This window comes from Sciurus carolinensis, chromosome 12 (genome assembly GCF_902686445.1).
Source record: "Sciurus carolinensis chromosome 12, mSciCar1.2, whole genome shotgun sequence".
NCBI classification, from domain to species: domain Eukaryota; kingdom Metazoa; phylum Chordata; class Mammalia; order Rodentia; family Sciuridae; genus Sciurus; species Sciurus carolinensis.
The window spans coordinates 108,902,921-108,928,738 of NC_062224.1; the positions used below are offsets into that span (position 1 = coordinate 108,902,921).

Sequence of the window (25,818 nt, forward strand, 5' to 3'; positions counted from 1 at the left end):
ACAAATGAGCATTTTTGTTCAAAGTGGTCATGTATATGTAAAGGGCATCATATTTTTGTTGCAAGTATCCTCATCCTTATCTTGTCAATTCTGTACCACACACATCATGCATACTTACCAGTCACCAATTCATAATGGGTAGATAATGGTAAAAGGCAGTACCTCTAAAGGACATTTAAGACTCCTGACTCTTTTAAAGTAGCCAAAAAATATGTATATGCTATCCTCAGAAAAAGCATTGATCATTAAGGGGAACATTTCCTGTTGTGGCTTGAGACATCAGGAATGGAAGCTTCAGAATGAGAATGGTCAGGATAACAATTTCTCTAATTTCCCTCCTTTGAAACTAAGGGCAGCAATACTTGGCTCAGAAACCTATTGTCTGTATTATCACCCATTCTATGGACAGTTAGGTCTATTTTAGGTGAGAGCACCTGTGTCTTTTTTCATATAATGAAATGTATTCTTTCTATTCTTATTTCTAAGGAATAAATCTTTTTGTTATATAATAAAACACTTAACCATGAAGTCTTTTAAATTTTGTGTTAAGATTTTCTTTATCTGATTTTCTCATGATTCCTATCCTTTAAAATTATTTGTTGAATGAAGTAGTACTGATATTGGGTTTATATACTGTTACATGGGTCTCCTGCTAACTACAGACTCCTTATAAAATGGCATCATAGATTTTTTTAGTAAGATCAGAGACTCTGGAGTCAGGCTACCTAGGTTCAAATCTCAAATTTCCCACATGACCACTCTGATCTTTGCCTGAGTCTTAACCACACTGTACCTATGTACTCATCTGTAAAGTGCTGAGGATAATGGCAACTTTCCTCTTAAGAGTTGTCAGAACAGTAAAATGAGGTAATGCACAGACAGGGTTTAAAATAGTCTCTGGCACACAGTAAGAGCTGTAGAACTCTTTGCTATTGGCATCGTTCATTTTTAAATTACCTCTACAATTACATGGCTTGTGTACATACAATGTGAAATTAATTTAAGTTTGGAACGAATGATACAACTTTTCAGACTTGGCCTTCATCTTTTTGTTGCATGATTAACTAATACGTATTAAAACCAAAAAAAAAAAAAAAAGCTAAAATGTAGATAGAAGATACTTCTCATAGTGAATAGATTCACTTGAAACTGTGATAAATATCAAGACAATATCAGTGTTAAGAAAATTCATTTTCCTGACATGAACCATTAGTTATATAATTATTTCAAAACTACTGTTTTTCCAATTGGAATGTAAGTTCTACCATATTTTTCCCATTTTCAAAAGTGACAAAAAAATTTTAAATGTGTGCAAATACAGGGGAATTAGCATTTGTTACTGGCTTAATATTTTTGTTAGAGTTACAGTATGTTCCTCCTTCCCTTACTATATTACATAAAAGATCCATCTATTTTTCCAGTTCATATAAGTTTTACCTAAAAAGTAGGCATCCTTTTCTGACTTATTAGTAAATACTTTTTTATATAAAGCACCAGATATCACTCAACTAGGGAAGTAAAGCAAGTTTGAGAATCCATATAGTACTATAAGCCAATTCACTTCTATTAAAGTGCAAAAGATATCTAGAATAAAGTTATTTATTCCAGTGGTTCTCAAACCTGATTGATCATCAGTATCACCTGAGGATCTTTCAAAATCAGTTAACAAAATATATGAATATATATTTCAAGGAGAAAAGGAGGAGGGTAAGGATCTATATTTTGAAACGTTCCATAAGTGTCCTTGGGATATTATATGAACAGGCAAGTTTGAGAACAGATGAATCTTGCTCCCACTGGAAGAATCAGGAGACCTAAATGGTTCTCAGGCATCTGCAAGAGGGAGCAATTATATCATATATACCCAAGTCTGTTAGATTTTGCTACACCCTCATCCACTTACCAAGACACAAAACCAAAAAAATAAGATATGATCTTTTTATTTTCTTCAATTAAAAAATAATTGCTATCTTTAAAATATATTGGCTTCTTACACTTAAAAACTATTTCTTATTCATAATTCCTCAGTGAACACTGGAATACACAAGACGGGAGCTTCTTTCTTTCTTCAACTGTTTCTCTTCTTCCTTTTATCTTTCCTCTCCTTTCTTCTTTCCTCTAGCTGGATGGTTTGTAACACTTTAGAAAATTTTCCTGACTGGAAGAGGGCCAATCTGAATGAACTCTTATCTGTCTTGGGAGTGGAAGGAAAGAAGATTCTGAGCATGGACCCTGACTTCCAGGAAGACTGTGGCTTCCATCTTCTCCTAAGTGTCCCACTCTTCTTTCCCAGTGTCCAGACTAGAGGAGGGCAGGGAAGGAAAAAAGGGAGGAGAAAAGCAGGTGTTGGAAAACTGAGGCAACCCTGTTAGTTACTTCTTTCTCTAAGTAAATTTACACAAAGTTTAAATATTCCATATCTTTCATGTCCACTATTGTGTGGATAGCCTCTGGGGAAAACATTTGTTGCATTAGCTATTTCATAGTGAATGTTGTAATGAAATCAACAAAATATGATTTATAGAGTTTGCTAGTTTACATTTTAAATATTTCATTGTCATTTTTATACTTAGTGTAATGGAACTCAACTTATTAGAATGATTCTTATATATTTTTCTCATAATTTTTTTTAAAAAAGTGTTTCTTCTACATATGCTAATTTTGAAGCATACAACTGACAACAAATCTTTCTAAGTCATTTGCTTTTTGTTGTTGTTGTTGTTCTGCCTTTTTAAGGGAAAAAAAGAAATATCGATTTGGGAATGCATCCTAAATTATGCCATTAGCCTGTAAATAATTTTCATTATTACCCACCGTGCCTAAAAGCATCCAAAATACTTTGAGAAGAGAAGGGATTTGAGTTTGGTTTCTACGTGTTTATATTTCGATAGTTCTTACCAAATTTCCATAGTAGTAATAGAAGGAAAGAGAGTGGATATCAGATATCATTTATTTGTATTTCAAGGTTTTTGATGAATACTGCTTGAATCTGTTAAACATGCTGAAGTGTACATAATGGGAAAACATTTTTTTCTAATTGAATAAAAATGTATTTCATCAACATTTAAAGTAGAATTAAACAAGTAAAACTAAATTTTTTGGCCTAAAAAGTTGATGGCAACTTTAAAAATGTTTCCTGCTTATTTAAACTTATATTCTATTTGGGTTAAAGATATTTTTGGTATTTTATTTGTACAGTCTCACATTAACCCCTGTTGTTCTCAAGACATTTTTCTGTATGGATGTGACATCACCCTGAGTTGCAAAGCGAAACTATTAAGTCTGAATATGTGTGAGTGACTCCTTAGGAAGCTACATGCCTTACTTCTTTTAGTGCTCTGTTTCTAGATGATAAGTGTCAATTCCTTTTTTAAAATATGCAAGAGATTTTGGTTAGTTGGGTCAGCATTTGCATTTGAATTATGCAGCTTTTCACTATGCTTACTAAGTTATATAAGTTATATATCAGAAAAAAAAACAAATCTAAATAACCACAAGCTTGGTCCTCAGCCTTCAGTATTTGAGTCATATAATGATATTAACTCAAAAGACTCTTCTTTATGCCTCTATCATTTGTGCCTCAGTTACATTTTCCCACATAACAGGGAACTTTCAGAATATAAAGAAGAGAGAAAATTAACTTGTAATCCTATCACTTGAACAGAACTGCAGTTTGGTGTTCAGATGTTTGTCCTCCCTATCTTCAGTCTACCTTTTAAAAAACAGTTTTACAGTGCAGGTATATTTGTGATGTAAAATTCTATAAGTGGGAAAAAAACCTGGATCATTGGATCCAAAACTATTTTAGCTCTTGATATCTGTTTGTATTTTGACATCTAGAAAATAAATTTCCTGAGGTAGAGGATCACTAGTTCAAGGCCAGCTGGACAACTTAATGAGACCCTGTCTTAACATAAAAAATAAAACCCCCAATTTTTTTTTTTTTTTTTATAAAATGGAAGGGAAGGAAAGTAGGAAAATCATTTATATAACATTTCTAATAGGGACATATTTTAAAAGTTTGAACACTTATGCTGACAGGGAAATCCTGCTTCAAAAAGTAACCTGTTACATTTTTCAGTAGCTCTACCTCTTGCCAAGTTATCCCACAAGAACAATGCTAATCTTTCTCCATCACCTGGTAAACACTATGTCCTCATAATGGGTAACGGCAGTTTGTAGCTCCACATGGCCTCAACGTTTTCTGAGTTCGTTGTTATTGTGTTAATTCATTTTTTACCCCTAAACTTGAATCCTGTGGGGGTGGGGGTATAATGTCACTTGAAAATGAAGGTAGAGAGTTCAAAACTGTATTATACAAAGTTATACTGATTTCATACATTTTATTATCATGAGCTAGTTTAGATATGAGAGTAAGATGACGAAAGAAAAGAGAATAGGACTATTGCTAGTATTTATATGTAAACTCTATTTGTATAGGTACAACCCAGTCCTCAGTTTCCCATTCTTATTTTAAATTCTCATAGCTTTTCATTTGTGAAGTTAATTTTTCCATTGAATTGCCATTAACACTGTGTAATTCAAATTCCAATACTGATTATAGTATTTTAAAAAATGTACGTAGACTTGTAAAAGTAGTTTTGTTTTTTATTAAAAATGAGCACTCTTTCTCAACTAAACTCAAAAGCTTCCTGAGGTTAAAAACCTGTCATTTTTATATTGCTATTCTCTGGGCCTTGTATATGATTTGGTAAATGGGTACTCAGTTTAAAAAAAAAAAAAATTAAGTGACTGAATCTTCCCCACTTCCCTTTCATCTACCCCTTACCAAAAGCAGAAATATGCAGATTTCTTTCCTCTTCATGCAGCATTTGTAGACAGCTTTCAACATCTATACTAGTGTTTTTCAAAAGTAGAGTCTGCTGATGATTACTTCAGGATTAATAATTACCTGGTATATATATTAAAAATTCAAATTTCTAAGCCCTAAACTTATTAAATCAGAGTTTCTGAAGTTAAAACCGTGGGAGCTGGACGCAGCATGCCTCAAAGCCCTCCGACTCAGGAGGCTGAGACAGGAGAATCATAAGTTGTGAGACCAACCTCAGCAGCTTAGCAGAGACTTTGTGTCAAAATAAAAAATAAATAAAAAGAATCGGGGATGTGGCTCAGTGGTAAAATGCCCCTGTGTTTAAAAAAAGGAAAATTTTTAAAAAGGACCTTCCTTTTCATTGTTATTATGGAACTAATAATTCCCTTCTTTTGCTTTATTAAATAGCCTTGAATTATATGGGAGAAGCTGAGGTCCTATCCATGTCACATCTAGTCTTGAGCCCATCTGTGAAAATGTACAAGTCCAATAGTGTTCCTGGGAAGAGAAAATGCCAAAGTGTTTCCACCAATGACCTCCATAGACCTAGTCTTTCTTTCACAGGATTAAGTAGATAATGTCTCAGACTCTTCGGAGAACCCACATCAGGGGACTCTCCATTATCTGTTTATTACGTTAAAGATGCGACACCAAATCCAAGAGAGAGATTTGATAATTGGCTGGGATTCTTATTGGTCTACTCAGGGGCAAAAACAAAGACTGGAAATTCTGGTGCTGTTTTTAATAAATCAGGATCTTAAAGCTGAGTCAAATATCTGTTTCCTAAAAAAAAATAAAAATAAAAAGATGTTTCCTAAACGGCACTACATCAGCCAAGTTCACCAAACATTTACCAGTGTATTATAAAGAATCCTACAAAGGAATGACCAAATGGAAGAGATGATGTGTTAGTCTGCTTTCTGTCACTGTGACAAAATACATGAGAAAATCAACTTATAGGAGGAAAGATTAATTTCGGCTCTTGATTTCAGAGGTTGCAGTCCATGGTTGATGTTCTGGTGAGGCAGAACATCATGACAGAAGGGTGTAGTGGAGCAAAGCTATTGACCTTGTGACAACTGGGAAGCAGAGAGAGAGAAAGAGAAGGGGTCAGGGAACAAAGCATCAAAGGGAATTGCCTACTTTCTTCAACTGAGCCCCACTTCCTAATAGCCCATTTATTCTCAGTGGGTTAATCCATTGATGAAGTTAGTGTCCTCATGATCCAGTCATTTCCTAAAAACCCCACCTCTGAACACTGCTTCATTGGGAAGTCAGGCTTTCAACACATGAACCTTTGGGGGACATTTCAGATCTAAACTATAGCATGGAGAGAGCCTCCATGCCCTCTTTGGTTGTGCCACTCTCCTAAAACCCCAGTCTATGTACCAGTGTAGAAGCTCTGGAACCTCCATTTTTAACAAGTTCCCTGTATTAGCTCACCCTCTATTACTCTAAAAATATACCTAATATAGTCAACTGTAAAAGAGGAAAACTTTATTTTGGCTCACAGGTTTGGAGGTTCCAGTCTGTAGTTGGGCTAATTACTTTGGGGGCCTCTTGTGGATGTGTCACATGGCAATTGTGGAAAGCAGGTGATGGAGCAAACTGCTCACCTAATGGCCAAGAAGATAAAAGAGAAAGAGAGGGGCTGGAGTCCCACTGTCCTCTTCAAGAGACCAGCAGTAACCTAAGGACCTCCTAGTAGGCCCCTCCTCCCAAAGGTTCCAGTCTCTTCCAACAGTGCCACCCTGGGGACCAAGTCTTTAACACATGAGCCTTGTGGGGATGGTCAGGATCCAAAGTAGAGCAATAGGTAATAACATGCTGTCAAACAACTATTTTTTAACTTGTTTTTCAATATTTGCTTAATAAGGGGGCTGGGGAGATAGCTCAGTCGGTAGAGTGCTTGCCTTGTAATCACAAGGCCCTGGGTTCAATCCCCAGCACCCAAAAAAAAAAAAAAAAAATTTTGCTTAATAAATATTGTTAATTTCACACATTGAATTTTGTCTGATTAATTAAATTTTCAAAAACTCAAATGAAAAAAAGAAGCACTTGCTCTAAGCTCAAAATACAGCAAGTGAGGTAATTTAAATCAAGCAGTAGGCTCTTTGGGATTCTATTCTGTATGGTAAAAAGAAATGTATTGCAAAATGTTATTCCTTTGATTTTTTTTTTCTTTTCACTTTTGTTGAATTAGCATCTATGTTTCCTTCTGCCTTTGTCATTGTAAGTCATTTAAGCCATGAGCTCCAGAATTATTGCATCTCTTTATCTTCCTGTTACTCAACAGATAGCAATAATGCTTTCTTTAAAATATTTCCTTATTTGTCCTTTTTCTTTGCCGTTTCTCATCTTCTCATGAGTGTTCCTTCTCTTAGATTACTTCCAACCATTTTATGTCCCCTTCAAACTGTCTTTATGCACTCCTACCAAACGTCCTTCATCTTTATAGAGAGAAAACACTGCTTAATACCTTCATTGACCGCAAGTCATTCATGTTCTTGCAAATTTAACATTTGCATGTAACTCTAGCTTGTGTACTTGGGCTGCCATTAAAAATTAGAGGAAAATTTGGTAAATGTTACTACATGAACTTGGCAATTATTTCATCTTTTTCACTTCAGAGACCTTTACCTAATTTTAAAATTGTATCCATCCCCATTAAATATGGTCCTTTAGAAAACCCAAAACCAATTATAGCAAAAAGTACAATAGAAAAATAATTATTCAAAGTCATCTCAAATTTCAAATGGTAATTAATTAGGAAATTAGCCTTTAAATAAGTGTAGTGATCACAAATGTGGTTTTAAATGCTGTTTCTTTCACCTCGTATCCTTTCCATTCCAACTTACCTCACATGTTTGCATTTAGGCACCATGTCCAAATTGTTACTTACATTCAAGATTGTCAGTAATTAGATATAATGCAACTTGTCCAACATTATTTCTCTTTCCAGCACATGCTGTCATATCATAAATATGTTGAATAGAATGATACACTAGATTGATACTAATAACTATTGCTTGAGATAACTGCCCTTTAGTTATAAACAAATTTAGGTTATTGTGTATTTAGTAAGAATAGCTCCCATTTGTTTGTTTGGTGTTGCTTTTTAGGAAGGTGCTGTAGAGAAGAGTAAATTTTTTTTCTTACCCATTACTGGATTCATGGCTGAAACCCATATGATAATTCAGGTTAATGTGACAAAAATATGCAAATATATTTAATAGATTTTTGTAATACAGGAACCTTCAGAAATGAAGGCTTTAAAGAAATAGGTAAATTGGTATATTATATTCTTCAGTCCAGTGAAGAGGTAGATGGTCCTGGAGCAGTATACTTCAAAGACAAAAGGATGTGACCTAATGGTAATAAACTAGGAGCAATGTAGCAAGACCTTTTTTATTCTTCTCTGAGGCCCTATATCCTCAGAAATGTGAACATTTCTTTCCTCTGGGTAAAGGGTAGGCACCTTTGGAAGAAGGGCTTTCTGACCTGCTACAGAGGAAGGTCTGAGGATGCTTTTATGGTCTGCTTCATGTGAGAAGGGCAGGAGATCAATGAGAACTTCCCATTTCTCCTCTTTCCTTAAATAGCAAGGTGCTATATTTTGGAGTAGTGCATCCTGAACCTCGTCAGAGCTCTTCTGTGTCTTGAATCCTCACAAAGATTCTATCAAGTACCTAAGATGATCTCTTTTATAACTAAAGAATTTGAGTCTTTAAAAGGATTAAGTAGTTCTGCAGCAGAACCAAACTGCCGATCCAAATATTTATGTCTTAAATTCATTGCTTTTTCTAATGTTACTGGGGATCCCGAGTACAAAACTCTATAAATAGCTAACTCTACCAGAGTAATCTAGAGGAAACTTGCAAAAGCACCCTTAGAAATGCACAGTTCTATGCTCAGAGACTCTTCTTAATATTCATCACCATCACAGTTATTTTTCCCTATTTTATATGTCATTCTAAGCAAATTGTTCTCAAGTCTTATTCAGGATATCCAGGGACCAGAGATTTTAACATGTGATGCAAGTCAAAGGTCTGGAGGTAATATTTGAGTGCTCTGTAGCAACGATAATTACATCGATTAGGGCTGCTTGGTGAGAAGACTTTGGAAAGCATAGGAATGCAGGAGGATGTGGCGCATACACATTTTTGTGCGTGTCAGTCCTTCTTGTATGTGTTCTATATAACCTTTTCTCTCTAAATCACTTTGACTTTGTATGCAAAATGTGCCTTTTTAACAGTTCTTTTTTATTCTCTGAATCTTGATTTTTTTAACTTGTTTGAATGCATTAACGTGTATTTAAATGAAAATTCTGCGCAGTTAAGAAATTGGAATATGAACAGCCAAATAACAAAATTCAAGTCATCTTAATAATAAAATACACTGAAAATGGAAGCTGCAAGAACCAACCATGTGGACAAATGAAAAACTCCCCTTTGTCTACATTTTGCAGCAGTCCTACATAAACATGGAGGTCTCTGTCTGACTTAAGACAGCTGGCTAAGTCTGATCGTTCCCCTCCATACAACTTTAAAAGTATCACTCTAGATACTGTTTTCCTGGCCATTTTGTTTAGTATCTCTGCCAGGTAAATAAACGGGATTACTGAAGAAATGGGCAACCAAGTAAAGTTACTTCTGTATCATCCATTTTAAGTGTTTGTGAGATATTTCATGTTATTTGAAAATAGGGGTCTGGGGGCTTGGGAGATAGCTCAGTTGGTAGAGTTTAATCTCCAGCACCAAAAAAAGAAAGAAAGAAAGAAAATAGTGGGGGCTGGAGTTGTATAGAGTGCTTGCCTGGCACGGGGGAGGCCCTGGGTGCGACACTCAGCACCATATATAAATAAATAAAATAAAAAGATCCATTGACAACTAAAAAAAAATTAAAAAAAAAAAACCTGGATGAAAGTAGGTATTACTATTTGCTTATTTAAGGAACCTACAGACTGGAAGTATAATGAATATAGAAATATTATTTTTCTTAGGGGCCAGATTGACTTAACTAATCCAAGATTATCAGTGAAGGTTATCTGTAATCATCTAATACTCATAATTTTAGATGCGAAAGAGCTGATTAGAGGTAGCTTTCCTGAAATTTTTTCATTAAAATTGTTTTCTTATCAAGAAAGTAATTTTTTTCTAGAATACAGTTTATATAATCTTTTAAGTCTAACCAAAGTTCACAGAAATGATTATTTCTAAGAAAAGCTGGATAAGTGTTACAGTTTGGATATGAGGTGTCTCCCAAAAGCTCTTGTTAATGTGGGAATATTCAGGGGCAAAATGATTAGATTATGAGAGCCGTAACCTAAACAGTCCCTCCTAGTTTGAATGGACTGATTGAGTGGTGACTGTAGGCATCTAGAACCTGACTAGAGGAGGTGTATCACTGGGACCAAGGGTACATCTTCCTCTGTGGCATCTTCCTCTCTCCCCCTCCCCGTCTCTCCAGTCCGTTCCGTTATCTGCTTCCTGACCCCACCATGAGCTGAGCAGTCCTCCATTGGACCCTTCTCCCCATGAGGTCCTGTCTCACCTGGGGCCCAGAGCAATAGAGTCAGCCTTCCATGTACTGAGACCTGAAACTGTGAGCCCCAAAGAAACTTCCTCCTTTAAATTCTTTAGCTATTTACTTCTTAGTACTGAATTTGAAATTTTGGTTTTTCAGACTACGTTTTCTGCTAAGTTGGTGAGGGGAGGCGTGAAGGTCTAAGGATAGGAGCCCAATGACCTTTCTAATGCACTGAGGTGTGATACACAGCACATAAACCCCTGCTAGTTCAATCTAGACTTAATTGTGTGAAAATCCTTATTTGTGGTTCTGAAATCCCCATATTTCTTATCCTGAGTAGTTTTTGCATCAGTTGTAGTAAGAGTAGCTTTATTTTTCTAGGCTCTTTAAAAATTCCTAGTTTACTGTGTTCTTCATTTCAATGAACCTGATCAAGTTTTCTACTCACTCCATTTATTTTGTCTATGCTTTTGAATAATAAATTAAAATCTACATCCAAGACCCCTCACTAAAATGGCGTTTGAATATCAGTAATTTATATATTATAAAAGTGTGATTCAAAGGAAAAATATGCTTTGTGACAAAAATGATCTTAATTTATGTTTACAAATATATTTGAGTGGTATCTTCACCACTGTTGTTACTTTCTAGACTGTCTCAACAAAGATCAAGAAATTTAATATTTTCCCTTGGTTTCTTATTTCTTAAATCCTTTGCAGTGCCTTTATCTTTTTGAGTTTCCTTGCTACCATGCCCTTCAGTTTGTTCTCACATGGAACTGGCTGTGTATTTCTTCATCCTTTCTGGCCAACTGTTATATGCCCCTCTTAGCCATCTTCTCCACAGACCCCTCTGAAATCTACTATGTATTATCTACTCAAACCAGATATGTGAATATAGGAACCACATGATCCTCATATAACAAATCAAAGTTAATGATGTTAATCAGAGGTGAGTTTATTTGAAAGTAAAGTGTTTTACTCACTGTACCAATGCCATTAATTGCACAGCCTCTCTGCTTTATGGTTTGTGGGAACTTCAGGTTTTGATCCTCACAAAATAAACTTCAAATCTCATGATAATATAGAGATGGTTGTTTACTGTGTCCTTACTATTATAGTTAAGAGAGCAAATGAAACCATAGCTACTTTATGGGGAGGAGTAATTATGCTAAAATCAGTCTGTAGTACTATAGCTATACCAGTTTTTATGATAGGTTTGTATCTGTGTCTATTAAAAATTTTTTAACACCCATCTCTGAAAATAGCTGTGCTATGCATACTGTAATTGTGAATGCAAGTCCCCTCGACCCAAATAAAAGCATGTCTTAACAGGAGAAAAAAATGTGAAGGATAGGAAGGAAATGTGACAGAATCTGGTCATTCTGATGGAGGTAGATTCTCCACTGAGGTAGGTCTTCCTTTTCCTTTCTTGAATATGTGTGTCTGTCTGTCTATCTACACACACACTTGGTTCTGAAATAACAATTGTGCATTTCAATTGTTTTGAAATCTTTATATATTTAAGGTAGTTAGCTTTTCAAAAGATTAAACTCTTAGATGCCCTATAAAGAAACAATTCACTAGGCCAATCTATGTATACGTCCATTTTCCTAGAGAGAACTCTTCATGCCAAATTATTTTTAAAGAATGTTGAGGGGTTTTGCAGGGGTGGGGTTGGAGGGATACCAGGGATTGAACTGAGAGGTGCTTAACCCCTGAGCCATATACCCAGCCATTTTTTTATTTTTATTTTGAGAAAGGATCTCACTAAGTTGCTTAGGGCGGTGCTAAATTGCTGAAACTGGCTTTGATCCTCCTGCCTCAGCCTCCATCCCAAACCTCTGAGATTACAGGCATGCACCAATGTGCCCAGCAAGAATGCTGATTTTTATTTTTATTTAGTAGAGATAAATTCTAATGGTAAAATTTAGTGGGCTTGTGGTTTATGTTTATATTCTTAATTATGCCTGGAGCAATATCAGTTTGCCATAAATGATCTGGTTCACCTTGTCTTAGAATGATATAAAAAGTCTTCAGTATGAACTATTTGCATTGTTCATTCAGAAAGATCTGAATTATAAAGCTTTAAAAGTTTTAAAATTGAAGATATCATAAGGCACCAAATTTAGAAGTCCTTTTGATTAGCAGTGTAAGTCCTTTTTTCCATTTGTTAGATGTCTTGTAAGAGCAGGTTTTTGTGTGAACTTCAGTCAGAAATTGAGTATAATGATTTATTAAAACAAGGATCCAGTCTATCAATCAAAAATTGTGACTGACCCATTCTATTCATAATCATCTTTATAGTTTAGAATAAGAAGGGATCTATATCATCCTAAGCAGGGATACCTAAGTGGAAAAGGAAGAGAATAATTTGTTTAAGAGATGTTCTTGAAAGTGTTCCCTTATGACAAAAAACTATAAATTAGTGCAACCACTATGGAAATCAGGCTTCTCAAAAGACTAGGCATGGAACCACTATATGACCCAGCTGTACCACTCCTTGATATTTATCCTGAAGAATTCAAGTCAACTTACTACAGTTCTATGTGCATACACATGTTTATAGCAGTACAGTTCACCATAGCCAAACTATGGAACCAGCCTCAGTGTCTATCAACAGATAGATTGATAAAGAAAATGTGGTATATATACACAATGGAGTTTTATTCAGACGTGAAGAAAAATGGAATCATGGCATTTGCAGGAAAATGGATGGAACTAGAGAGAAATAAGTCAAACTCAGGTCAAGAGTTGTATGTTTTCTTTTGTATGTGGGAGCTAGAGAGGAAAAAAGAAAAGAAAGGTGGGGGTGGATCTCCTAAAAATCAAAGGGAGATCAGCGGAGGAAGGGGACTAAGGAGTGAGAGGTAGGGAAGGAGAGGGAAAATGCTGGAGAGTGATACTGGCCAAATTATATTATTATATTGTATGTTTGTATGAATATGTAATAACAAATCCCATTAATATGTACAACTATAATGCACCAATAAAAATTGTGAGGAAAAAAAGGTTTGGAATGAAAAAAAGTTTTATGTATTATGTTAAGAAATCAGAAAACATTTAAATCATGAATAATGACTTTTGGTTGGTAAAATCCAATACTGGATTTAAAGTAAACATGAAATGCATGTGTTTGTTTATGCTTTTTAAATTGATGTTATTGTATAATTTACATAAATATAAACTATATATATTTTAGGAGTATTTGATGATTTTGATAAATGGCATATATACCAGTGTAACTACTACCTGAGTTGAAATATAAAACATTTTTTGTCACCCAGAAGTTCCTTTATAACACCTGTAATCAATTCCAGTTCCTTCTGCACTCTAGGATATTGATAATCTGCTTTCTCTCCCCATGTGTTAGTTTGGTCTCTTCTTAGAGTTTTATGTAATAGGAATAACACTTCTCTTTTTTTCTTCTTTGTGGCATGTCTGACTTCTTGTGTTCACCTGACATGTTTGAAATTTGTTCACATTATTGCCTGTTTTATTTTTGCTTTCCATTTTTAACTAAGTAGTATTCCATCTTATAACTATTCCATGAGTTATACATGTATCCACCAATTTGGATATTAAGCATGTTTCCAATTTTGAATTGTTTTGAAGAGTGCTGCTGCTACAGACATCAGAAACAAGTATTTATATAATAGATCTTATAATTTCTTTTGTATGAATAGCTAGGAATAGAATTGCTAGATCATAGGGTAGATGTGACTTTATAAGAAATTATCAAAACTTTATTCAGAATTGTTGGATTATTTTGCACTCCTGTCAGGATTCTGTGATTGGTTATTCCAGTTGTTCTTTATCCTTGCCAGCACTTGATATTGTCAGTCTTTAGTTATCTTAATCAGTATAAGTGGGATTTCTTAAATTTTGATGAAGTCTAGTTTACCAAATTTTTTATGCCACATACTTTGCATCCCAAGAAATAGTAGCTACCTCAAAGATTTTATCCTATGTATTTTTTCTAGATGCTTTTATCATTTTAGCTTTTACATTTATAGGTTTGATCCATTTATAATTAATTTTCTAATTAATTTCTAAATAGTATTTAGAGTTAATTTTTGGAATGATACGTCATAAAGATTAAGGGTTTTTTTCCCCCCATATATAAAGCTGTTCCAGCAAACATGCACTTTCTCCTCATGCATATACTTGTTTTAGCACCATTTGTAAAATTACTATTTACTTGCCAAGTTATTTTGACATTCAGTAGATCATGGATTATCTGGGTGCTATAGTTTTGCTTTAAAAATTTGTGGGATTTTAATTGGAATTGCATTGAATTTACAGATAATTTAGGAGGAATTGATAACAAAATTGAGTCTCAGTTCCATGAATATGATATATCTGCCAGTTTTGCTAAGTGTTCTTTAATATCTCTCAGTGTTGTTGTATAATTTCTAGTGTCTAGGTCTTAATATTTATTTTAGGTTTTTCCATAAGTGGTTCATGTTTCTTATACTACCATAAGTGATATTTTTAAAAATTCAATTTGCTATTTATTCATTGCTGGCTTATAGAAATAAATTTATTTTGGTGTAATTGACATTGAGCTGTGACAGCCTACTTAAATTTATTGATTTTTAAGAGTCATTAGGATTTTCTATATAGGTGATCATGTCGTTTGTAAATAAAGACAATATTACTTCTTCCTTCTGATTTCTATGTTCTTTCTTTGTTTTTCTTAACTATCATACTGGTTAGTGTCTCTAATATGATTATATGGAAGTGTGAGAAAAAGCATTCTCATCTTCTTCCAAATCTGAAAGAGAAAGGTTTCCACAGTTCACCAGTATTTATAAAGAAATTTTCATAGGTATCCCTTATCATCTTGAGAAGATTAAAATTTTTTATTATGAATCGATCATGAATTCTGTCAAGTGCATTTTTGTTATATTTTAATTGTGATTATTTGACTTTTCTCTTAGTGAATTATATTAACTATTCGTGTGTGTGTGTATGTATGTTTGTGTATGTATGCACACATGCGCATGTGCTGGCAATTGACCCCAAGGACAAGTACTAGGCATGCAGTGTACCACTTAGCTATACTCCTGCCCCTTCATTAATTTTTTTAATAATAAAAACCAGCCGCATTTGCAGTGGCACATGTCTTAATCCTAGTGACTCTGAAGGCTGAATCAGGAGAATTGCAAGTTCCAGGCCACCCTCAGCAATTTAGCAAGATCCTGTCTCAAAATAAAAACTAAAAAGGGCTGGGGATGTAAACTCAGTGGTAAAATGTCCCTGGGTTCAATTCCTAAGTACCACCAAATACATAATATATACACATGTGCACACATACACGCACATATATATGTATATATTTTTAAAATAATACATTATGTAGAAGTGGAACATATCGGTATTAACCAATTTGACTATCTTGATAAATCCAACTTATTTATAATATTATATATATATGTTTTTACATATGACTGAATTCTCTTTACTGGTATTTGATTAAGATATTTTACATCTGTTTATAAAGGAAATTGGTCTCTTTTTTTCATGTCTTTCTCTGACTTTGATTCATAGACTGAAAATATCTCTTTTTTCCTCAATTTAAAAATTTGACAATCTCCTTTTTACTACTGCCGTTTTTGTATGTATGTTGTGTGTGATTTCCTAGCTCCCTAAGGTGCAAGATGTTTTCTAAGTATTGTTTTAGCTGCATTACACAAATTTTGATGTTTTGTTGTCTTTTTAGTTCAAAATAGTTTCTCATTTCCCTGTAAGGTCTTATTTGACCATTGAGTTATTTGAAAGTATGATTTTCAAATTTTCAAATATAGGAGGATTTTTTTCCTGATGTCTTTTTGTTATTGTTTTCTGCTATAGTGAAGTGTTGTCAGAAAATGTGCTTGTATGATTTCACTCCTTTAAATTTACTGAAATGTGTTTTGTGTATGTGGTCTGTATTGGTGACTTCTTCATATGTACTTAAAGAAGATGTATATTTTGTCATGTTAGTAAAATGTTTCTGTAAATATTAATCTGATCAATTTTGTTTTAAAAATGAAGATATGTATTTGATTTTTCTACTTTTTGACTTATTGAGAAGCATGTTAAAATTAACGAACATGAGTATTGAGTATATTCATCATTCTATTCAGTTCTATCAATTTTTGTTTTGTGCATTTGAAGCTCTCTCTTAAATATGTATGTGTTTAGGAATACATGCACATAGTTCTTTAATTACAAAATGTCATTATCTCTGGTCATATTTGTCATGAAATCCACTTTCTCTAATATCAGTGTAGCAATTTCAGTTTTCTTGTGATTCGTGTTCACATGGTTTATTTTTTTCCATTTACTTTATATCTTATTATTTGTATATTTAAAATGTGTTTCTTATGGACAGCATTGAATTAATCTTATTTTTATCCAGTCTTATGATCTCTGCATTTAATTATAGTAGTTGAACCACTTACATTTAATTTTCAGTATGGTTGGAATCATTTTTGTCATCTTGTTTTTCTATTTGTCCTATCTGTTCTGTATTCCATTGACCCTCATTTCTTTTCTTTTTTAAATTATGTTTATAATTTGTTTCACTAGCTTATTAACTTTGTTATTTCTTTTATATTACAACTGGGTTTTCTAAAGTTTATAACATTTATGTTTAAGTTTCCACATCCTATTCTTTGGATTATATTATAACACTTGGTGAATAGTGGAAAAACCTTACAACAATATGCTCCTTTTTTCCCTTTTTATCCCTGTGCTTTTGACATCATACTTACTTTACTTCTGTAAATATTATAATCACATAATGCATTAGTATTACTTTAGGCAATTTTCTGTTAAGGAAATTTATAAACAAGCAAATATATTTACCTACATATTGACCCTTTCCAGCAGTTTGCATCACTTTTTTTATATTTGAATTATCATGTTATGTTTGTTATATTCTTTCAGCTTGAAGAACTTCATTTAGTAATTTCTTACAGTGTAGGTCTGCTTGTAAAAAAAAAAAATCTTAGATTTTCTCTGAAAATATTTTGTCTTTATTTTTAAGATAATATGTCTACATTGACATCTTTCTCTTTTCATAATTTTAAAGACGCTATCTTCTGGCTTATATTTCCTCTGATGATAAATTGTTTCTTGTTCCTCTACATGTAATTGTCTTCTTTTCCTCTGGTTATTTTCAAGAATTTATGTTTGTTACTTGTTTTCAGCAATGTAAGTGATATGCCTTGGTATGGTATTTTTTTCTGCATGAAAATTGTTAAACTTCTAAAATTCATGGGTTTATAATTTGCAAATTTTAAAAAGTTTTATTTCATGTATTCATATACTTTTTCTGTCCCTCCTTTTCTATTTAGGATCTTAATCATACATATATTAGATTGCATATTGTCCTGTAGACCACTAAAATGCTAATCTGCTGGTTTTTCCCCCAGTCTGTTTTTCCTCTGCTTCAGGTTTGTTTGTTTTGTTTTGTTTTTCTGTGTTGTCAAATTTATTGGTGTGTTAGTCTCCATTGTTCCATCTTTCTCCCTGGTTATACCCATCCAATGAATTTCTCATTTTAAATACTATACTTTTCAAGTAGAGATTTTCCATTTGGTTCTTATAACTATGCCTTCCATTGCTTTTCTCATTTTAAATTCACTGTTTCCTTTAAATACTTGAAACATAATTAAAATACCGCCTTTGAAAGTCTTCACGATATTTTTATTTTCTTTGTCATTACTGGATCTGTTTCTACTTATTGATTTTTCTTTCCTGATTATAGTTCATGTTTTTGTTTTTTTGTTTTACCTTTTTATATGCCTGTCAAATGTCTAAATTTTGTTAAATTCTTAGAAGTGCTGAAGTTTGTCTTGATAAAAAGTTGTTTTAAAAATAAACTTGGTTCTTTGACCCTTGTTTTCAAGCTTTGTTAAAGTGAATCCAAAGTTGCTATCAGGACACTCACTATGAAGCAAATATTTCAGGTTTTATAGGCCATGTGGTGTGTTACAGATCATTGACATCACCACTGTAGTGCAAAGGCAGCCATACACGTGGCAACAGCTGTGTTCCAGTAAAATTTAAATACAGAAGACAGGCAGTGGATGGTATGTGTAGCCTACAGCGGTAGTTTACTCTCTTCAGGTTTTCAGAAGCATTTACTTTATGTTCAGTTTAGCCCTACTACGTTCAACCTCTCTGGAGACTCTGCTTAGTGCCCAGGGGTAGTCCATGAGGTCTCCTCACTCCGGCTGGCACTCAACACTTGAACATCTTCTGTTCCTTTGTGAACTCTGGAATTTGATAGTATTATAGATTCCCAGTATTTGTGTTTTCTGTGTTTATTGTTATTTTCTCAGCCTTGTAGTTTCACCCCATAAATGTAGAGTTTATCATGTGAACACAGAATCAAAGGGACCCATAAGCAAATTGCCGGAGTGCTATTTTGTAACTTCCTCCTCTGTGGTCCTTTTGCCTTACAAATTCTACCTAGCCCCCAGTCTCTGTCTCCTCAAGTCTTTGAGTCCACTGTTTTTGCTCAGACTCCTCTCTGCTCTATTTGGATTCCTCTTCCTTAGTTTGTGGCCCAGAAATTGCCTCCCAGCAGAAAGCAAGGGTGATGGTTAAGACACCATGCTTGCTTCCCTTCTCCTGGGGACTAGAGCCCTGAACTGCCTATGGTCCAGTATTGCCAGACACACTTTGTTCAGGTTTCTAGTTATAGTAAGGGAACAAATCCAGTTTATTTACTTTGGAATGGCTAGAAATGGCAGTTTTTATTTAAATATTGTAGTCTTAAAATATATTGTAGATGTTTATGCTGATAATAAAACTTACACTTAAGATCAATTATGTCTATCTCCAGGAATAAATTCTCCAATTGCAAACTAAGCAGATAATATTATTTCTCAACTTGATGAGAATTTTGACAGATTGACTATAATGGCTCTTCCAGAAGACACCACTAAAGAGGAAACTGTTCTAGTAGATGCAGATGTGTTAATATAAGTACACGGTCAGTGCCATTGTAAGCAAGTTGGTTTATGTTGGGACATGAGGTTTCTGTCTTTATAAAAGATCTCATTTTTCCATTGTCTTTTCTTAATTGCTTCATATTAAGAGAAAGTAATAGATACTTTATTAGTTTAGCTGTGAGGAGAGTTTGGCAGCAGAACTGCTAGTTTCCAAAAAAGAAACTTACTTACTTACTTTAGGTTCTATCTAGCAGACTCCACATTACCATTCATCCAAATGCACAGGATTCATTCAGAACTTCCAAGTGTAGTAACCTTGTACCTATATTTGTCAGACCTCTATTAAATTGCTGGTGTTATTTTTTTGTTGCATGCAAAAATTAATTTGTCTTAAACTAAGATCTGAGAATCTGACAGTTCAGTCCTAAATCATTTTTTGTAATTACATGGTCTCTTGGGGGAAGAAGAGTACTGAGATGTACAAAGTCATTATTTTTCTTTTATTTTAGTAAATTCAGATAGTTTTGAATGTTTATGAGAATTCTTAGAACACATGTCATTTGTGTCAGCACTAGAAGACCATTTGAACTAGGCAGTCAATTCATATGTTGACTTTTTAATAAATGTATCTGGGTTGGGAATATGGCTGAGTGAAAGAGTGAGCACTTGTCTGGCATGCACAAGGCCCTAGGTTTAGTCCCCAGCACAGCAAGAAAAAGGATGGATATAGATAAAGTAATGTGTAGATTAACAAGTCATTTCTCTTTCTCCACAGCAAAAGTGTTAAGAATTAATTCTCTGATAGCATCTAACATGACATCATCTATCAATGCTATAGTAGTGCTGGGGTTACAAAAAGAAAGGGTTTATTCATACTTGGTAGTTACCAGAAGTCTTCTTTCTTGACTTTAGTGTGATATAGACTTCAAACGTCTCCTCTGTAGTTATCTAAATAAATTATGTTTTTTATATGGAACCTAATCTTTCATACTGTAAGAATACACATTCAACATCCCTAATCCAAAAATTTAAACTCTGAAGCTGTTTGAAGCAGATCCCATGCTTCATTGAAGTTTCCAACATGATACCACAAGTGGAAACTTTCACACCTAATCTTGTGAGAGATTGCACTTAAAATTCAGATACACTTAATGTGCTCTGTAAAATTACCTTCAGGCTGTGTCTGTAAAGTTTATATCTAATGTAAATGATTTTCATGTTTAGACTCCAATCCCATCCACAAGATATCTTTTATATATGCACATATTCCAAAATCCAAAATACTTCTGGTCCCAACTCTTTCAGATAAGGAATCCTCAACCTGTATACCACAGTTTTCCAAGTTTTCCTTCCACCAGAAATCATGTTTGAATTATGTAATTTATAGTTTCTGTATTTGGCAGAAGTGGATATCCTGCTACCACCAAATGAGTTCTCATCTTTATCAGGTTTCGCTGCCTTCTTCCTTTGTATTAGAAAGTGACTAGAACATAAATGAGAGAAAGATATGAAGCTTGTGGCTATCACGTTTTCATTGTCATGACATTTTGTGTTCCCATGGCAGAGGGAAGAAAACACGATATCTATAGCATATAGTGGTAGCAACTCCTGGTAGAAGCTTTCTTGGAAACTGGAATCTTCTTAAATAGCAACAAGACTGATCAGTGCTATTTTCTGCCTCATTTCTGGATGGTATTTACTGGATAATCATTTCTGAGTCCTCTAGTGGCAGTTTCAAAGCACAGCTGTGTTTTAAGTTTTCGCTACAAAGAAATCTCATGCAGTTCTTGTTTGCAGTTTTCTGAGGCAGGCATAGAAATTCTACCTTCTGACGCCCAGAGTAAGTTATATTTCCTAAGGAGACCCCAAACCCCTCCAACTGCTTTCTAAGTTGAGATCACCCAAAGTGTAGTATCTACTGGTCCGCTCACCTGAAACCTCCCAGTATGGAAGCATTGATTCTGTAAGTCCCTGTGACAGTCTGTAATTCCCCAAAGAAGACATATAAACTAACTATGATTTCTGGAAGAATTCTAATTTCACCCAAAATTCTGGGATAATAGAAAAATTTGTCTTTCCTTATGTGCCCCTAGTAACAAGATGAGCAATTTTTCAAAAGTAGCTTTACTGAAAATCGAAAAACAGAAATATGTAAGTTTGTAAAAATGACTTACACCATATCAAGGAAATAAAGTTAAAAACTCAAGTAGGCTGGAGTAACTTTCACAGCATTCAGACCAAAAACTTCCTTCTTTGCATCACTTAGTCATGAAGCCTGAAGGATGTTCAGGCAGATCTCATGCTTCATTGAAGTTGAACCACTTTTCTTCTCATAGCTAGCATCAGATTTGGTCTTCCTGTCAGCTACATGGCCTCTCTGGTGGTCTTGAGTCTGTTCACCCCTCAGCTCTCTGTCCTGGAGAGCAAAAGACTCTTCCAAATTCCAGATCCCTATTAGATGCCCCATTTCCAAGAGAAGGCATGCCCCAACTCTTCCTGTTTTCTGAGATTCTCTCTTGATAACTCATTCTAGATCATTCCTCTTCCTGCCCTTCCTACTTTCCAGAGAAATGTTTTCCCCCTAAGGCGTAAAATATAAAGAACACTTCAGGACAAAAATTTAGTTAATCAAGGCTCTTAATGCATATGCTGATTTAAAAAATTTAAGATAACCTTCTTTCTCAAGATAAGCATTCCTATTTTCTTGTTTTCTTAATTATAAGTGTCTTTGTATAGAGTGTGCCAAAGATATTGGCAGCATTTACATCAGTTACTGGTGTTGAATGGCAGAAAACTGAATGAAGGAAGAGTGTTTTGGGAAAGCATTTGCTCATTTTGTTTTTCTCAAGTTATTCTTATTTTTGTTTTGTATTCTTTATTTTTCTTGGCTTCTTTCCATTAGCTATCCTTTTCCCTTTTTTTTTTTTTAATATTCAAAACTTTCCTACTCCTAACTTTTTAAAATTAAAACTTAATCTCTTAGTATATGGATTTATGTTTAAAACTCAATAGTTAAAAGCATATTTAAAGTTGACTCTCCACTCTAGATTCTCTTGGTATCCTAGGGTGAAGTGAAGAAAGAAGGATGAAGAGGAAATTATTCTCTTGGACTACCCTCCAGGAAATCCTTCACTGTACTTTAAAAGTTCTTGTTCTTTTCCAGGAGTCCAATGTGCTGATTGCTGCTAACAGTCAGGGTACAATTAAGGTAAGCTGTTTTGTATATCTCCATTTTAAACTCAAGTCCATTTTTAGACTATAAAAGGATCATGGAAATATATAGTTGTAGTGAACCTTATAGGTCATTTCAGATTATGGATCTGTCTCCTTGTAAATGGCTTGATTGTAGGAGAAGGAGCGAGCTTGCAGCTGTGGAGATGATAGTACTTGTCGAGGTTTATGAGTGCTAGAGGGATTGTTAGAAGATCAGATGAAAAAAATCCAAGCATTCACCATGGGCCAAGCCCTATTTAGCTTCTCTTATTCCATCGTAGCTACCCCACAAGACATTCCCCAGACAGGTCCAAATACAGCAGGAGGTGCATATATGTTCACTGGATTTAAAGTATCTTACTCTCATTTTACTCCTCCTCATGTTTCTTTTCCTTTTCTTCCCTGACACATAGGTTTTTCTACATTTGTCAAAGTGGGAGTTCAGAGTGTGGGAAAAAATTTTAGTGTTCAGTTGAAAATTGGTGAATCATGTGATCATGCCATTACTATAATCTGAAAATTTGAGTATCCCTTGGTGGTTGCAGTCATAAACTCATGACGTAGTTTTCCATGAACTTTCCTTTGTGGTTAGGAACTCAAGGAAATAAAAATGTTATCCACTTATACCATTGGATAATTAGCCCTTGGATATAATACATTAGATAAATCCTGAGCTAAGCAAAACAAACTTTCTAAACAAAACACCATTTGGGTGGTTTTTAGTACATGGGTTTGATTAGCACATATTCCAAGAATACCTGGTTTTTCCACCTATTTTTCCTGAAATATCAGGAAGCATTTTATTTATATATATATAATGTATCTACTTTACTTGCCAGTGGGAAATAATTTTGCCATGAATTCCTTTAGCTCATCCTAAGTAGAGAATGACCCAGCCATCAAGGGAGAAAATCCAGCCCTAACAAGGTGCTATTGTGAGGAAATGGGCAAACTCAAAGCAGAACTGCATTATTAACTGGTCAAACTAATTCACATAGGCAGACTCCTTTTTAGGTAGGTAGTTTCTCTAAAGTCTCTTCTAAAGGGAAACCATGGACAGCTTAAATGGAAACTAGGCTTTTGAAATGATTGATATTTATTATATTCTGGAAGCCTCAAGCAAGGTAGAAGGTCTTGGGATCTCTGATTTAAGTGCCTCTGTGTAGTCTTTCAGTCTCTTTATCTTAGTCTCATGGAAAGGCACAAGTCGATGAAAGTACACCTTATTCTTCAACAAGTTTGGCGTTCGGATCAATCGAAATTACTAAGGTTTCTACAGGAATTCAAAGCTACGTTGATACTCATAGAGCCTCATTGATAAATCTGAGCTTTTTATCAGCAGCTTAGACTTCTTAAGTTAAATAGCCTGCTTGCCCAGTATAAAGAGAAAATTGCTGCAGCAGGAGCACAAGTCAAGCCTTAGCAGAATAGCAAAGGTTGCACCTTTACATCTGTACCCCTGAGTATTGCAGTCTCCTTGTAACTTAATTCTTTTTGACAGTGTCTCATAATTATCTTCATGTTCATGCTCTTTTCTTAGCTCTTTGCTCCCTCTTTTTCTTATTTTTAGTTGAAGCAATATCACAACTTATTTTTATGAGAAGGTATTACTTTAACACAAAAACTAACAAAATACCTTGATACCAAATAATTGACCAGAAAATGAAAGAACTAGTAGAAAAATGCAAAATTTTACATACTATATACTTTGATCACTTGTGTTTGGGCTTATCAATAGAAAAAATTGATTAAATCCTAAATAATTTTTAAATTTTCTTAAAAATGTGGAAGGATACTGATAGATATTCCATAAATGTATGTCTATACTACACATCAGCCAGTTCATTTATAGGTGTTTTATTTTGAAGGCTCCCTAATTAAAGTGGAGCTAATTGAAAGAGTTCAGGCAGTGGTTGATTTGAAAGTGAGAGTTTATGTTCAGTCCCTTCCAGTTTGTTGGCATTACCAAGTGATAAACCTTTTTTATTTAGTTTTCCACTCCAAGTACAGTGAAGATTCACTAAACTCTTTTATGTTGTAAAGCTATCATATAAAACTCATCCTTTTTTTCTCCCCAATTAGGTGCTAGAGTTGGTATGAAGGGTTTACTGAAGTCAAGCATGTTTGATCCTGCCTAATACATCTGCAGCTGACAATGAGAGAAGAAACAAATGTCATGTGATGTCTCTCCCCAGAATCATCATGGGATTTGTATTCTTTTGAGTACTTTTTTTTCCTTTTTTTCTTCCTTTATGACCTTGGGACATTGGGAATGCCCAGCAAACTCTCCGCCATCAATGTAACTCCATGGACTTTGCTGCTGTTGGTGGTGTGGTTATCTAATTTTTGTGATAGGGAAACAAATTCTTTTGAATAAAAATAAATAACAAAAAATAATAAAAGTTTATTGAGCCACTGAGCTGAGAAAATTTTTGTCAAATGTAGTGAGATGCTCTTTTCAAGAAGTTGCACACATGAAGTACAGAATAATGTTCTAGTGAATAATTTTAAGATCCATATTTCCCAACCATTTGAAATTACATATGTAGGCTTAAACAAAACAAAATATATGGGTTCCTTCCAGTAAACTTAGTGTTTACAATAGAAAAGATTACAGTAGCTAGTTCTTTGCCTTTTAAATGTCACAGATACATACCATAATCCCTAAATGTCAAACAAATAAATTTATTTTATAAAAATTATAGCCATTAGTACCATCTAGGGCTAGATGATGATTGGCTAAGGGATCAGCAATCTTTCTGTGAAGGGCATGATAGTAAATATTTTAGGCTTTTCAAGGCGTGTGTGGTTGCATCATAGCTACTCTACTCTGATGGGAGGGCAGCCACAGATGTATGTGAACAAACAGGCTGGCTGGGAAATAGGAAGGGCAACTTTGCCTAGAAATCCTGTTTTGCCTAATCCTGACTTAGAGGAAAAGCATTTCAAGCCCTGTTACCCAAATTTCCAAACCATATCATCTCTTAGATTATCTGATTTTATAAATTGTCTTCAAACTACAAAAGGAAAGAAGTTAGTAAAAAGCAGGTCAAGCAGTAGTAACATAAAGAGCTACTTTAAAAGTCTGAACACTTTTCAGCAAAAGATAAAAGCAAAATTATACTCCACATTTTATAAAAGTAAATACTTGGAAAAGATTGGTTGACTTAAGCTGTTCTTGACAAAGGTAATCAAAATATCCCTCAACTTAAAATTATGAAACCTATGACAAGTTCATATTTTATCATCTAAACCTCTTGAAGCCAAGTGTTTGGGAACTTTGAAACTTTTGAAT

The 25,818-nt window shown here is 34.3% G+C and overlaps 1 protein-coding gene and 1 non-coding gene across 4 annotated transcripts in view; both read left to right on the plus strand.

The window, feature by feature from the left end:
- Positions 1-24,952, plus strand: part of Cop1 (COP1 E3 ubiquitin ligase) — a 187,859-nt gene extending 162,907 nt beyond the window's left edge. For all 3 annotated transcript variants that reach the window (XM_047520152.1, XM_047520153.1, XM_047520154.1), the window contains 2 exons: positions 22,474-22,518; positions 24,606-24,952. In XM_047520152.1, coding sequence (XP_047376108.1) covers positions 22,474-22,518; positions 24,606-24,623 — 63 coding nt within the window. In that variant the 3' untranslated portion in view covers positions 24,624-24,952. The remainder of the gene's footprint in view (positions 1-22,473; positions 22,519-24,605) is intronic.
- LOC124962498 (small Cajal body-specific RNA 3) lies at positions 9,235-9,375 on the plus strand. Its single transcript, XR_007104511.1, has one exon. It is a non-coding gene; the product is annotated as a small Cajal body-specific RNA 3 (non-coding RNA).
- Positions 24,953-25,818: the final 866 nt, after the last annotated feature.